This window comes from Takifugu rubripes, chromosome 13 (assembly GCF_901000725.2).
Source record: "Takifugu rubripes chromosome 13, fTakRub1.2, whole genome shotgun sequence".
Taxonomy (NCBI): domain Eukaryota; kingdom Metazoa; phylum Chordata; class Actinopteri; order Tetraodontiformes; family Tetraodontidae; genus Takifugu; species Takifugu rubripes.
This window is the reverse complement of record NC_042297.1, coordinates 4,043,590-4,057,604: the sequence shown is the minus strand read 5'-3', so window position 1 is coordinate 4,057,604 and position 14,015 is coordinate 4,043,590. Positions and strand designations below refer to the sequence as shown.

Here is a 14,015-nt window from a genome sequence, read left to right as displayed (position 1 = left end):
TAATACTGAAAATGTACTTTTTTTGTTTGTTTTTGTTTCATTAAAAGGTATAAAGGTTTGCGCTGTGGGAAATGTATATACCACATAATAAAATGATGACAAATATTGTGTTTGAAAAGCTCAACGGTTTCTAAAATAAATCATTATTGGAAAAAAATTGCAGTCAAACTCCTGAGATTTCTTGAAGTTGGCAGATCTCCAGTCTGGATCTTAATGAAAGGCCTCTAGAATTGTGTGTCCAGGCCCAGGGACTAACACAGTGCCTTGTATTAAACCATTTACAGCAGCAAAGGTCACCACATATAAAACACAAAAGTCCATAAAATCCTCAACAAATAAAAAACACACAAACATTAAAAGTCCAGCAATGCAATAAATCTGATCCTTCCTGCAGCCTTTTTAAGGTTAGAGGTGACTAACAAAGTGTTTGCACTTGTGTCCTGACCATGATGTTGTCTTTATGTTGTGAATGTGGCAGGAATTTATATTCTATATATATTCTATACTGCAGTTGCTGCAGGCTGAGGCTGCCAAAATAGAAACAGCAACAATTTAAAGAAAGAACGAGAAGTTCTGAGGGGAGAGATCAACATTTAAAAAGTGTTTGCCACAAAATGACAGAAAAGTGAGAATTGTCCTAAATGATTTATGTTCAAATATTTGGGATTTGTTTGACAGCTTTTGTTATAAATGTAAAGAATACCCGGAAAATGTATGTATTTAAACCAGATTCATGCTTTCCTATGCATTTGTGAACCCGCTCCTCTGTTATCTTTCGACATTTAAGATGTTCTTTTATATATTTTGTGTGATATATTAATTTGACTAACTTGTAAAAATATAGGTTAAAAGTATAAGGAAAACAAGCTTTGATTCTCATCTAACACATATCAGTCTAAATTATGAGTCTGAGTTGGACAACGTTGCGTTTATTTGGAAAAAACAAAGTCCAGAGTGAGGATTTACTTAAATAAAACCATTCACAGTTGCACAGAAATGAATCTTGTTAGGATTCCTGTATAATAGAAACGATGGTGTGTGTATAGCAGCCACATTAATGATGGTGTGTGTATAGCAGCCACATTAATGATGGTGTGTGTATAGCAGCCACATTAATGATGGTGTGTGTATAGCAGCCACATTAATGATGGTGTGTGTGTAGCAGCCACATTAATACATTTCTTCTCATCTGTACAAACCCTGAATCTTTTGGAAGCTGGGGACTAAATGATTCTTCAACTTCTCTTGTTCAATTAACGCACAATATTGTTATCCTATTTCATTAAAATTGCTGTTTTAATTAAACATGAAGCTGTATTTACATTCTGTTAATGTATAGTTAAAAAGAGGAAGCAGACAAAGAGAGAAAACAAGTATTTAAAGTAATTAAAATAATCTATATTGGTCCATCTGTCCAGAATCAGAATAAAACATCCTTTCTTAGAGTCCGTTAATGTTTTAAATTGACAAATGTTGAAACAACAAGCAGAGACCAGCGTGAAAGAAACAGTCTCATAGTTTGGAGCATAAGTTAGTTCTATAAAGTTTTAATAAAGTAAACAAAGTTAGGAGTAAAATGCATACAGTATGATAAATACACACATTTAGAGTAAAAAAAAATTAAAAAGAAGTCATTTTGTACATTCAGCTCTTTTACTGTCGAGACACTATTAACAGCAAGATAATATGCAGGTGATTAAACTAATGAATAATCGATCATGCACACACACGTGCATTCAATCAATGGAATTTATTCCTGTTTAAACAGGATTCTCATTGTGCTCAAACGCCTCTGGAACAAAACAGCAGTCAGTACCTGGTGGGAACAGTAACCAGCATTCTATTCTAATCCCGTCCGCTGGGCTCTGGTCCGGTTCAGGAGCTGACGGTGTGAGCGGCGTTCAGGAGTGTGGAGAACAGAGAATCTGGCCTCTGCTTCAGCACCTCAGGACTGTCCAACTCTGCAACCTGTCAGACAGAAGAAGACGGCTCAGCAACGCTGCACAGACTCCGTCTGCACTACTTTCCTTCCTCTCCCACCTCGCCACCGTCCATGACGAGGATGCGGTCCGCGTTCACCACAGTGTGGATCCGGTGGGCGATGGTGAGCATGGTGCAGTCCCGAAAGGCCTTCTGGATGGTGGTCTGGATCAAAGCGTCCGTCTCGGCATCGATGGATGCTGTCGCCTCATCCAGGAGTATAATCTGTTGATCAGTGGTTTAGTATCAAAGTAGATTAAACATATAACATTATACAAAGTATCATAGTTGTGTTGGGGTCACATGCAGCGATAATGCAGAGAATCGAAAGAATTTGCATTTGTTGGGCAAGCGTGAGTACCTTGGAGTTGCGGAGCAGAGCTCTGGCCATGCACATCAGCTGTCTCTCCCCTACGGAGAAGTTCTCTCCGTTCTCCAGAACAGGCGCCAGCAGCTTCCCATCCAGCTTGGAGATCTGAGGAAACGTTATGAGTTGTGTTATGAGTTCCCTGCGATGGAGAAACAGCCTGCAGGTTCTGTTGATTGCTCCTTAAAGATTTAGATTTCCCGTCAGGATTCAATGATTCTCAATAAAGAATCTTCAGACATACTGAGTCCTTTATGTAGGTCTTTTCCAGAGCCTCCCAGATCTCTTCATCGCTGTACTTGTTGAAGGGATCCAGGTTGTACCTACAGGCAAAAATCACAGCCATTAATATTGTCAGCGCCCCCCCCCCCCCCCCCCCCATGGTGTGTGGAAACTATTTCCAGCTTGAGCGATTAACCCAGAATACCTGATGGTACCACAAAATAGCACAGGATCCTGCGGGATGATGGACAACTTGCTGCGCAGATCCTCCAAGCCGATGGAGGAGATGTCCACTCCATCGATCAGGATGGTCCCCTCTGTTGGCTCCACCAGCCTGAAGAGGGCCACACCTAAAGAGGACTTCCCTGCATAGAGTCCACAAAAAATACCGTGAAATCTTTTTCAATGCTAATTAAAACACAAAAATCTACTAAATACACAGTTGTATTTTTTTGTAGCTTTGGATTTCTTGGTGAGGACTTCCTCAAATTTGCTGTTTACCGGTAGTCATAAATAAAGGAAAAGAGTAAGTTTTTGAAGCATTTGTCTCACAGACTGGATGTCTAAGAGAGGAAACCGGGTCAAAGATAAGATACAACCAGTCGTTCTGAGAGGAATTCAACCCAAAGAGAGTTCAATGTTGAGAAGCAACATAGCAACAAATGTAACTCTGTAAAACTTACAGCATAAACTTAAATGAGCTTTAAAAAAAAAACTCAATATTTTACTCCAGCGTTTGAAACGTGTCAAAATTCAGGTCTGTCCTCACCAGAACCGGTCCGTCCCACAATGCCCAGCTTCTCTCCGGCTTGGATGAAGAAATTGAGGCCGTTCAGGACTACTGGAGTATTCTCCCTGTACCTCATCTTATAGTCCAGGAAGGTGATGGCGCCACTCTTTGGCCAGTGATCTGGGACTTGAGCCTCCTTCACATGTCTGGGAGCCTCGGAATTAGAACTCTGTACACAAGGTAAAGAATGTATGGATATGGTGGTGGCACATGTTCAAAGCACAGGCCATTTCTAATGACTCCGCGTTGCCGTGGCAATTACAGCAGGAGAGACATCGGGGACACAGTGTGACCGTATCCGTCCTGCTCTCAGCAGATTTTTATCATGTCTGGTCATTTTGATCTCAGTTTTTAACCAAACGATGTTGTTTATCTGATATATTTGGGAGGGGCTTTTCTCTAAATGGTCACCAGGCAGCCGGTGTTGGAAGCAGCTGCCGCCTGTACCTTGGTGTATTCCAGCAGCCGTTCCACAGAGTTGAACCTGGCCTCCACCTCGGTCCCGATCCTCACCACGAACTGCAGCATGCCCGTCAGCTGAAAACCGCAGCGGCACAGACGGTCAGCTCGGCGGCACCGGACGCGTCTTTTTGGGAGATACTGTGACGCACCTGTATGGTGTAGGACAACGCCAGGCCCTTCAGAGATGGACTGATCACTTCATTATCGCTGAGCACCACGAACAACGTCACAAACAGCGTCATGATGGCTGCAATGAAATCCAGCAGGAAAGAGAGCCAACGGGACCCCGAGTGGAACAGCGTGAAGTAGTTCGAGTTGGTGTCATTCAGTGTCTTGAACCTACAACGTGACACAGACAGGCCTGAGCGTGTGCGGACAGCTCCAACTAAGAAAACGGTTATCGTTTGCGCACGACTGGTTTCTCACGCTCGTATGTGGCTTTCTTTGATATTGTAGGCGTGGATGGTGCTGAGGCCCTGCAGCGTGGAGGTGGTGAGAGAGATGCAGGGGGAGCGACTGATGTTCTCCAACTGCTTCATCTGACGGATGCTCTTCTGGAACACGCTGCAGAGGAACAACGTTTGACATGGGTCAAATCTAGCGTGCCCAGAAAGACGTTAAGCTCTCTCGTTCATCACGCTTGAGCCCAATGAAGAAATATACACCTTCATTCTTACGTCCCATCCATTAAGCTTTCAAAGAGTTTGAAACGAGTGATGTAGTCCAATAGTTGCACTCACAAGAGGATGGTGAAGAACACGGCTCCGAGGATCAGCACAGCGATGAGCATGAAGGGGAAGACTGCTGAGATGATGGCTACGATGAACAAGACCATCAGGGAGAACAGTATGAAAGAGTCCATGAAGAGCGGCAGCACGGTGTCCACCTCCTCCTGGTCTTTGGAGAACCGGTTGACGATTCGCCCAGACGGCGTCATGTCGAAAAAGCTCATGGGCATGGAAATAATCTGTGGAGGGTCACATCGTTGTTTGGAAGCTTGGCTTATCTCTAATAATCAGCCCATGCTGCTTACCTTCTTGAACAGATTGTTGTGGAGTGTGGAGGCGGCATTCAAGGTGATCCACGTGTAGATGAAGCAGTCAATAATAGCCAGGACCACCATGACCACCCCCAGCACGCCGTAAACAAGTTGGTAGTAGGAGAGTTGTGGGTTAGTGGTGATGTTGTCATCCGTTGAGTTTGTCTTGAAGCACACACACACAGAAGCACACAACATGGTTTTATGCTATTTTAATTTCAGGGAGATGTGGTTGTAGGTGGCGGTGCTCACCGCGCCGCCCTGCCCCAGCCAGTAGCTGAGCCACCAGTTGCTGACGGCCGTAGACCCCACCATCAGGAAGATGAGGAAGATGCAGATGAAGGCGAAGAACCATCCTGCAGCAGCGACGCAGACGCACCAGCCATTAGTAAGGATCGTGTGTGTGTGTGTGTCTGTGTGTGTGTGTCTGTGTGTGTGTCTGACCTCCAGCTGCCTTGCAGTATTGGTGATAGACCTTCAAGGGGACAGAACCTTCTGTCGACTTCTCCTGACTGACGAGCTGATCTTCACCATCAGCTGGAGAAACCAGGAGAATCACATGACTGTCTCATTTTTGTAACTCAGTTACATGGGAGTTTTCATCTTTTTATTTCACACACGGTAGTTCTGTTCCACGTTGTTGCTTTTCTTGGGGTCACCGCAGTAAATGTCCCTCCTCTATGTCTTCCTGCTCTCTGCTTCTTCTTCTCTCCCATCAAATAGCTGCAGGTTCTCATCCATCACAATAACATGCTGCCTCTTTCATTTGCCTTCTGGCACCTCCGTCTTCAGCATTTCCCACCATTCCACCAGCTGTCTGTCTTTTGAACATGTCCAGACCATCTCATATCAAACACTGTCCCTCTGCTCTGTGCATCATCATCTCCGTATGTCCAATACCCATGGACCAGAGATGACCTCTCCTCCTGCTAGTCCACCCAGCCTGTGAGTGTCCTCATCTCACCAAGCTCCTTATCACTGAATATTTGTTTCCCTAATGTCACCCTGCTTTTTCCCCGTCCTTGAGTCCCCTTTGCTGGTCTGCGTCTCTTGGACATTCTTCTGTGGTACTTGAAAAAACATTTTTCAGAACCTTTCAGGTTGTTCTGCTCTTACTGCAGAAGAAAACAACATCTACAAACATCAATGTCCACTGACGTCATCTGTCGGTCTGTCCGTCACCATAGCAACCAAGAATGTCATCTTCAAAATGATCAGCAGAAAACGGAGGGTCTAATTCTCTCTGATAGTTTTGTCTTTTTCCCCCCAGGTCAATATTGAGCTGCGGCATAGCAAAATGTGCAACAAGTGTTTTCTGTGTTGCTCTTGGTGTTTCTGGGTTTTTCCATTTTTTTCTGGCTTCCTGTTCAGCTCAAACCGACCCCACTGCAGTTCTGTGGTTGTGGGTTCGATAGTCTAGAGCGGCTGTTCTGCAGACTTACACGTGACTGTAGTTGCTCTGTCATCATCCACCATCTTTTCGTCTGAAAGGTCAAACGCTGCAAGGAAGCACACAAACAAACAAACGAGTTTATAATAGTTCTTTTCGCTGAGTTGGTAAAAGTTGATATTTAAAAGTATTTTCGGATGTATTTCCCAGATATGCTACAGTTACGTAATCCACCCTGTTATCATAAACAGCCTCGTCTTCGTCCACACTCATTCCAGGCACCATAAAAGATCCTCACATTGCACCGTTTATCATTAAACATGTCTTTTATGTGTGGATTCCGTACCTGGGTTTATTATACCGCTGTTTGTGCGCTCTCTGTACTCAGACTCCTTCAGGTGGTCGCTGTCTTCAGGTGATTTTTCGACCTGGTTCTTTGTCTGTGAATGCACAACAACGCTATTAAAATGAGGAAAACCATGATTTCAACAGTAAAGGTGTTAACAGACACAAACATATCGGTCAATTATAAAACCATTAACAGTCGTCTTGCTCTGGGGGACTTTAAACAGGCTAGAGTGGACCCCTTGATTAAAAGCCTGATCGGGATCCTAACATCTAGTCAGGTTTCAGACCACTATCAACGCTTCTTTTTATTTCCAGTGTTTTACTGCAGTCTTATCTCCACGTTCCTGCCATTCTGGACATCTTCCAGTCTGGTTTCAAGGCTTTTCGCAGCACTGAATTGTCACTTTTAGGGGTTTGTAATAATATTCTATTGACCTCTTAATGCTTTTCATGCTGTAGATGACGCCTGCAAGTGGGGGTAAACTCCATTGTTTCAGGTCGTAGTTGTCAGCCTTAAAATTAAAATTGGGGCCTGTTCCTCCTCATTTGCTCCCCCTACCTTGGGTAGTTCCCCAAGTGTCCACATTTTGATTTTAAAGAAACAAAAACGGAAATAATTATCGTTGACCTTTGACCCCCCCCCCCCCCAATTTTGAAGTAGTGATTTGTGCTTTTATTTCCACATGTTTGATCTGCTGTAATTAACTTTAAACGGATCAGCATCCTTTTTGTGTGTTTGGAAACGTGCTGAGCAAATAAAGCGTCCAGGTCAGACAGGCTTTATGTGATCATCATCATCATCATCATCATCATCATCATCATCATCATCATCATCATCATCATCATCATCCTTTCACCTGTCCTTATTCTTGTCCTCTTCTGCTGCTTTAAACAGCTTATTAAGCGCTTTGAATTACAGACTTTAAATGCTGGTGTTCCAATGAGGATAACTGTTTTGCTTTAGCATTAGCGTCACATTAGCCCCACCCACCTGTACAGGCATTATTTTGCTTTTTAAAATGTTTTTTTCATCTTTTTTTCTGCATACAGTTGATGAACTCAGCAGCGCTTAGAGAAAATAAGTTTCTCCTACAGAAGATATTTGATTGGTTTTTATGGACAGCCACTACAGAACACGTCTGCAGCATGTGTGTTTGTTTACTTGGGGCTCCGTCATCTGGTAGTTGCTGATGAGCTGAGCGTAGCGTCCGCCGGCTTTGATGAGGTTGTCATGGTTACCGTCCTCCAGGACTTTGCCATCCTCAAGAACCAAAATATCATCGCAGAACTCCAGGAACTACAGAGACACGTGACAGCAATAAGTCAATAAACAATCTAATAATAAACATGTCAATAAACCTTTCGAAGGCCAACCAGCACAGCAGTGAAAGCACATATAGGATGATGAATAATTCATATATTTAAAATGATTATAAGCACTAACGTCTTAAAATATTGACATAGACTGAAAAAAATTGGATATTAAAACAGGTGCTGACAAAGAATACACTCGTTTTAATTAATAAACAACAACATTGATTGAAGTTTAAATATTTAATTAGTGAATGTGCACATTGTTGGGGACATGTCTTGTTATAGACAATCAAAAAATTCAATAATCAGGAGAAAAGTATGATAATAAAAAGCCTCAAGGGAATGTTACTGTATTTATGAGGTTGTCGTGGATTCTAAATGATCCGAGTGTGTTGACGTGTGTGTTGTGTTCACCTGCAGCTGGTGTGTAACCAGGATGACAGATTTTCCATGCAGCTCTTTCTTTATGCATTCTTCGAAAATGTGTTTCCCCACGTGAGCGTCCACAGCAGATAAGGGGTCATCGAGGAGGAAGATGTCCTTATTTGAGTAGACGGCTCGGGCCAGGCTGATCCGCTGCTTCTGCCCCCCCGACAGATTCAGCCCTCGCTCCCCAATCTGCCAACGGACCGACACAAATCTCACACACCGCTCGTACACTGGCGGCACATTTCAAACAGATCCGAGAAGAAGAAACTCAGACACCTGAGTGGATGATTGTAAAGGTTATTATGCAACAACACACACGCACACACTAAACAGCCCATCAGACAAAACACGCAGAGATAAGAAAAGCTCCAATATATCAGATCACCAGTATCTTTTCATGTTTCATGCAAACTTTACTGGTCAACAAGTCAATGTTCTACAGCCTGCTTCCAAAAACAGTTTCTGAGCACAAAGTCTGATGTTGCGGCGGTTCGTTCATGCGTGAACACATTCCATTGTCACCCTGATTCAGCAAATGTTCCAAGCCTGGAAAGGCTTCTACGGTTCCCCCATAGAAGTACAAGATCAATGAGTGAATGTATTTTTGTATTAAATATTTCAGGTGAGGTCTGAGAAAAGAGGAGAAATGTCCTTACCTCAGTTTTATCTCCGTAAGGGAGGATGTCAAAATCAGTTCGGAGGCTGCAGACGTCCACAACTCTGTTGTATCTGAAGCGTAAAAAAGGAAATCCAGTTCATCAATGTCATATAAATTATAAATTATAGATGAAGATATGACAGAAAATGTGTGGCTAGGGGTTGGGGTTAGAGGTTCAGAGGGTATAAATGTAATATAACCACACACTGGCTGCAGGTGGCTGATATTTAAACTTTACAGTCTTGATTTTACACTGAAACATACAGGCAGTTGAAAGGGTTATTTCCAGCGATAACAGCCCCCCCTTTCAGTGTACTGGCTGATGGGTCTAGTGAAATGATGTACACAGGTCAGCAGGCTTCTTCTGCCCTCTGCACACACACAGCTTCCCCCATGACTCTGCTGTAAACTCCATTCCTGTTTGACAACCCTGATATGGCCCAACTCACAAAGATAACGGACACTTTCCTCCAGTTAAACATTCCTCACACTGTAAAAAAAACAAAAAAAAAACAACAACTCCCTTTACTTACTGTCAGTCTCACGGTCTGTGCTACCATGGTAACGAGGTTCTGTGGCGAGAACACCACTGTGGAATTTATTTCGATTTCTATGCATTTAATGAAGGTTGTTATTTACTTGGCCTGATCTAAAGGTGCCCCCATCAGGATGTTTTCTCGAACAGTTCCGTGGAATATCCAGGCCTGCTGGGAAACGTAGGCAAACGTCCCATCGGCTGTGAGGGAGCCCTGCAGGAGGTGCATCTGAAATAGGCCAGAATGAGACGCAGTCATTCATATTTCCATTTCACTGTCCTCAAATAAAGAGTACCGGTATACAAAGGTTGTGACCAACCTGCTCCAAAATGCTGGAAATCAGCGACGTTTTTCCACTGCCAACATTTCCACAGATACCAAGCAGGTTCCCCTGCAGGAAGCAGCACAGAAACTGTAATCAAACCTCATGACAACCTCATTTATGAACATCTGAGGGGCAGCACAGACCTTATACAGCTTAAAAGAGATGTTTCTCAGTGTTGGCAAAGCTTCCGCTGATCCCGCAGCTTCGTGCACGTTCCCACTAGTGTTGGAACTGGGGAGAGAGTCGGGGAGGCTGCCTGGTTTTGTCCAAGAGAGTGTTGCGTTTTCCACCACGATGGCTAATTTGTTGTCCTTCCTGTGCTGCAGGCACGATTCTGGATTCTGGATCATCAGGATTTTCTGAAAGAGTCAAACGCGTGGTCACCTATCGGCGAGAGATCTTAACTACAACCCAGAGCCAGATGTTCAGAGCTAGACAAAGAGAGCCCAAGCATGGCTGCTATGGTGCGTTAAATCCCAGGGAAAACAGCCACGGCGAGCGTTCACCTTCAGACGTCTGATTGAAACGGCCGCCTCGGCCATCGTCTTCACGGTCTGGGGCAGAAGTGCCAGGCAGAACCTCATGGCGTTGAAGATGGCGATGGTGGTGAAAGCCTGGCGGCGCAACAAGAATTGTGAAATACACACGGCTCTGTGTGTGTGTGTGTGTGTGTTCTTGTTGTTGCTACATATTGAGTACCAAAATATTTACTCATCCAGCAAAATGGGGGCATTACTGGCAAGTGGGGGCAGGTTTTATGGTTGAGGGGTTAGGTCACAGGGTTAGTTGGGATAGTTGGGGTAAGGAGATGGAGAACACATTATATCTATAGCATTCCTCACAATGTTAGAGGTACAAGGATATGTATGTGTGTGTGGGTGTGTGTGTGTGTTTGTGTGTTTGGTGCCGTCCTGCTGCTGTACTCACATCAGTCGTGTTGAGACTTAATCCCAAAAGTGTGTGAACCAGGAATGTGAGAACGGTGGCAATGGTGGGCACGATGCCGGTGAGGTTGACGTTAATATTCTGAATCAAATTCACCACCCACAGTTGTTTCTTCTCATTTTTCCTCAAGTCTGCCAGAGACACAGAATCGCGCATGAGCAGACGTGTGGACGCAGCACGTCAACGGACGCGGGCGACGGCCTCCCCCACAGTCCCGGAGCGACGCTGCCGTTACTGGAACGGCTGCTGACCCACCTGTGATCTTCTCATCGAAGGAATCCTCCCAGGCGTACATTTTGATGAGCTTGATGCTGTTCAGGATCTCATTCATGGTGCGAACGCGGTTATCCGTGATCAGTATCGTCCTCCATCGGAATTTGTTAATGATCTTGGCCAGGAAAGCCTGAAAGAACAAATAAGAATAATACAAATAATAATAAAACTAATAGAAGCAACAAGGCGGTGGACGCCGCTTGATGGTCAGACCTGTACGGGGATGAAGATGATGTAGGTGAGGACTCCCGTCAGCGCCGTGTATCCCAGTATGTAGCAGGCGTAGACGATACACACGATGAAGATGACCGGCACACACACCACAAACGAGGCAAAGATGATGGCTTCAAACAGCTTGTGTCCATCGCCCGTCAGAACATTAATCAACTGGATGCAAACGTGAGAAAGGAGGCAAAACGCTAGCTTTAGCATGCGCTAACTGCTCTTCAGTCTGCTATTGCTATTCTCTTTTCTTCACCTCTCCGTTGGAGACGCCGCTCTGCACCCTCAGAGAGATGATTTTCTCAAAGGCCATCGTGCAGAAGGCGCCCTTCAAGCGGACGGCCGTTCGCACGTTGATGGCCCACATCAGGGAGATGAAGAAGGCTTTGCAGAACTCTGTGAAGAACAGCGCGCAGGCCAGGCCGACGCCGTAGGACAGAGGGGAATTCCCTGGATCCTCGATGTAGTGCAGGACCTTATTGACCAGAATAGCCTGCGAGAGGAGTGTGAAGCAACAAAGAAGCTCAGTATTGAGTCCAGCTCAACTTATGGCTTCAACATCATGTACATCTGAGAGGGTCTTTCAGCTCTCGCCCCTCAGCTGCAGGTGAGCTCAGATTCATTTACCGGGCCCAGAAAGGCTGCTACCATGGCGATAACTCCAGCTATGGCAGACAGAATCAGTCTGGTTCTTTGGAAGCGAACGATCACTCGAACCAACGAGGCCTTCTCCGGGCCCACCTTCGCCACCTCTTCTTTCCACAGCTTCTGGAGCCTGCAGATCCCAAAGAGTCCCAATCAGAACCATCCACAGGTGGATCTCCCCCTCAGACAGCTGTTACACCAGATGTGTGTAAAATGTGATGAGGATCACCGAGACCAAGCCAGACCTCGTTGTGTTGACGTCAGCTTCATCAAAAGGAGAAAGTCTGAGACTGTCCCAGTCCAGTTTCCTTCTGAATGCGGCCCACATCATGGGCGTTACCCAGGCGAAGGTGGCGAAGGACAGGAAGCCTGCGTTGTCCACAGGGTGGGGCCTACAGGAGGGAACAGCAACAGCATCAACACCGGAACATCTAGGAAACTATAAGTGGATTAACGTAAAGATGCCCACTGTGATGAGGAGAAGCGGACAGGTTTCAACGTCTTGCGGCTCTGGTGGTATTTTCTGTGGGGGGGCTCATTATCTTTCCTGTCGTCCAGGTCGGGATGTCGTTGTCCGGATTCCTCTGACTGCGTTCTCCATCGGAAACTAGTCTTCTAGTGAGTCATGAGCACAATTCAATCAACAAAACACAACACTTCAAAACCTCTGCACAGAAACTTTCGGAGCGATCCGATTCCATCGACGTGGTTTCTGTTTTTCTGGTGGCGACGCTGGTCGGATTTCTCGTTTCTCTTCCATAAGCTGTCAGCAGATCTGGATAATCTGCTCATAAACTGCACCCCCGGAAGTCAAACTCATAAATCTGCTGCTGTGCGAGCAAAAAACAAAGGTTTGGCGCCCGCCTCCCTGAGGTCACGTAAGAGCAGGAGGATTTGATAATAATGCAGGCAATAATATTATGCATATGTGGATCCAGATAACATCAATAACAAAACATCGGCTGAGCGTCAAAGATGTAAAAGACATTGCTGATTGGACAGATTTATTCCGTCTGGATATAACTGGACTGAAGCTATTTCTGATTGTTCTGGGTTCAGGACTACAGATCCAGCTTGATGAAAAGGTTTGAGGACTAAAATGTAACCCTACAAAACTCCCCCCCCCCTCCAGTGGTGGCTGACAGGAGATCACTAACAGCACAAACCCAATATGGTATAACCATGAGGTGAAGAGGAGCTCTTCTGCTGGTTCCTTTAGTCTTTGTTTTCATTCTTAACCCAGTAAAACACACATACAATTATTAACCAAGAGTGAAAACAATTCAGGTTGTACTTACAAAAGTCTCCACTGGCTCAGAGTTCTTCTCCAAAGAATGTTTTCCCCTCATTTTCACCTGTGGAGCAGCAGGATATACGTTCACTGCCGGTGGAGCTTCACAAGCTTCATTTGTTTAGGATTCAGATTTTCTGGAAAATCTTTTTAACCGGCTGGTTTGTAAAAGTCTTACATAATATTAAGCGTTGAACATGAAAACGCTGAAATGTGATGGAAACCGTTCCGGTAAAGCGTAGCGATTATAGACACAAAGACATCAAAACATCAAAGGCCTCAAAAATATGCAATTCCATTAAACACAATGATGATTATGGGCACAAACCAAACACATTATTATATATGCAGATATTTGTCAAAAAAAGGAAGATTGAAGACATAAAAATTACCTGCAAGGAGGATGAACTCGCTACCACCGGCTAGTGGGAACACACCACTGACTGTTGTACAGTATTTCAGACCGTCATCCCGGAGAGCAAAGGTTTAGAGAGAGCAAAGTTCAAGTCTCCTCCCCGCGTTCACACTGACCACTGCGTTAACAGCATATACAGCAGGAATAACAGTAACAATAAAATCACCTTTCATTGGACACGTGTGTTGGAAGTCTGAGAGTCCCGCTCGTCAACAATTAACTAAAAAAAAAAAAAAATTGGATTCTGCAGGATTCAAGTTTGTTAGATCTCATCTTGGATTAGAGTCCTTCTGTCATAAATTAATTTTTCAGCCAGTGGCTTGAACGTGGCTTCATGTTTTATGAAGACTTTGTTTAAAGCAAA

General features: G+C 44.6%; 1 protein-coding gene across 1 annotated transcript; it reads right to left on the bottom strand.

Annotated features, from left to right (window-relative positions):
• Window positions 1-913: 913 nt before the first annotated feature.
• abcc12 (ATP-binding cassette, sub-family C (CFTR/MRP), member 12) lies at window positions 914-13,728 on the bottom strand. The gene is made up of 31 exons (XM_029846516.1): window positions 13,629-13,728; window positions 13,244-13,300; window positions 12,415-12,560; window positions 12,191-12,337; window positions 11,928-12,075; window positions 11,557-11,793; window positions 11,292-11,465; window positions 11,061-11,208; window positions 10,788-10,936; window positions 10,367-10,474; window positions 10,004-10,219; window positions 9,855-9,926; window positions 9,639-9,763; window positions 8,998-9,070; window positions 8,327-8,530; window positions 7,761-7,895; window positions 6,597-6,690; window positions 6,303-6,359; window positions 5,305-5,397; window positions 5,113-5,216; window positions 4,855-5,025; window positions 4,562-4,788; window positions 4,248-4,385; window positions 3,971-4,160; window positions 3,807-3,896; window positions 3,339-3,528; window positions 2,775-2,934; window positions 2,592-2,670; window positions 2,342-2,455; window positions 2,041-2,205; window positions 914-1,968 (listed from the first exon to the last, which is right to left on the bottom strand). The coding sequence occupies exons 2-31, from the start codon at window positions 13,292-13,294 to the stop codon at window positions 1,876-1,878; spliced, it is 4,098 nt and encodes a 1,365-aa protein (XP_029702376.1). The 5' UTR covers window positions 13,295-13,300; window positions 13,629-13,728; the 3' UTR covers window positions 914-1,875.
• Window positions 13,729-14,015: the final 287 nt, after the last annotated feature.

Coding starts and splice junctions, on each gene's coding strand:
- abcc12 (XM_029846516.1), bottom strand. CDS start 13,294: ATGAGGGGAAAACATTCTTTGGAGAAGAACTCTGAGCCAGTGGAGACT. Junction 6,691..7,760: donor ACCAGATGACGGAGCCCCAA/GTAAACAAACAC, acceptor GTGCATTCACAG/ACAAAGAACCAGGTCGAAAA. Junction 5,217..5,304: donor ATACTGCAAGGCAGCTGGAG/GTCAGACACACA, acceptor TCGCTGCTGCAG/GATGGTTCTTCGCCTTCATC.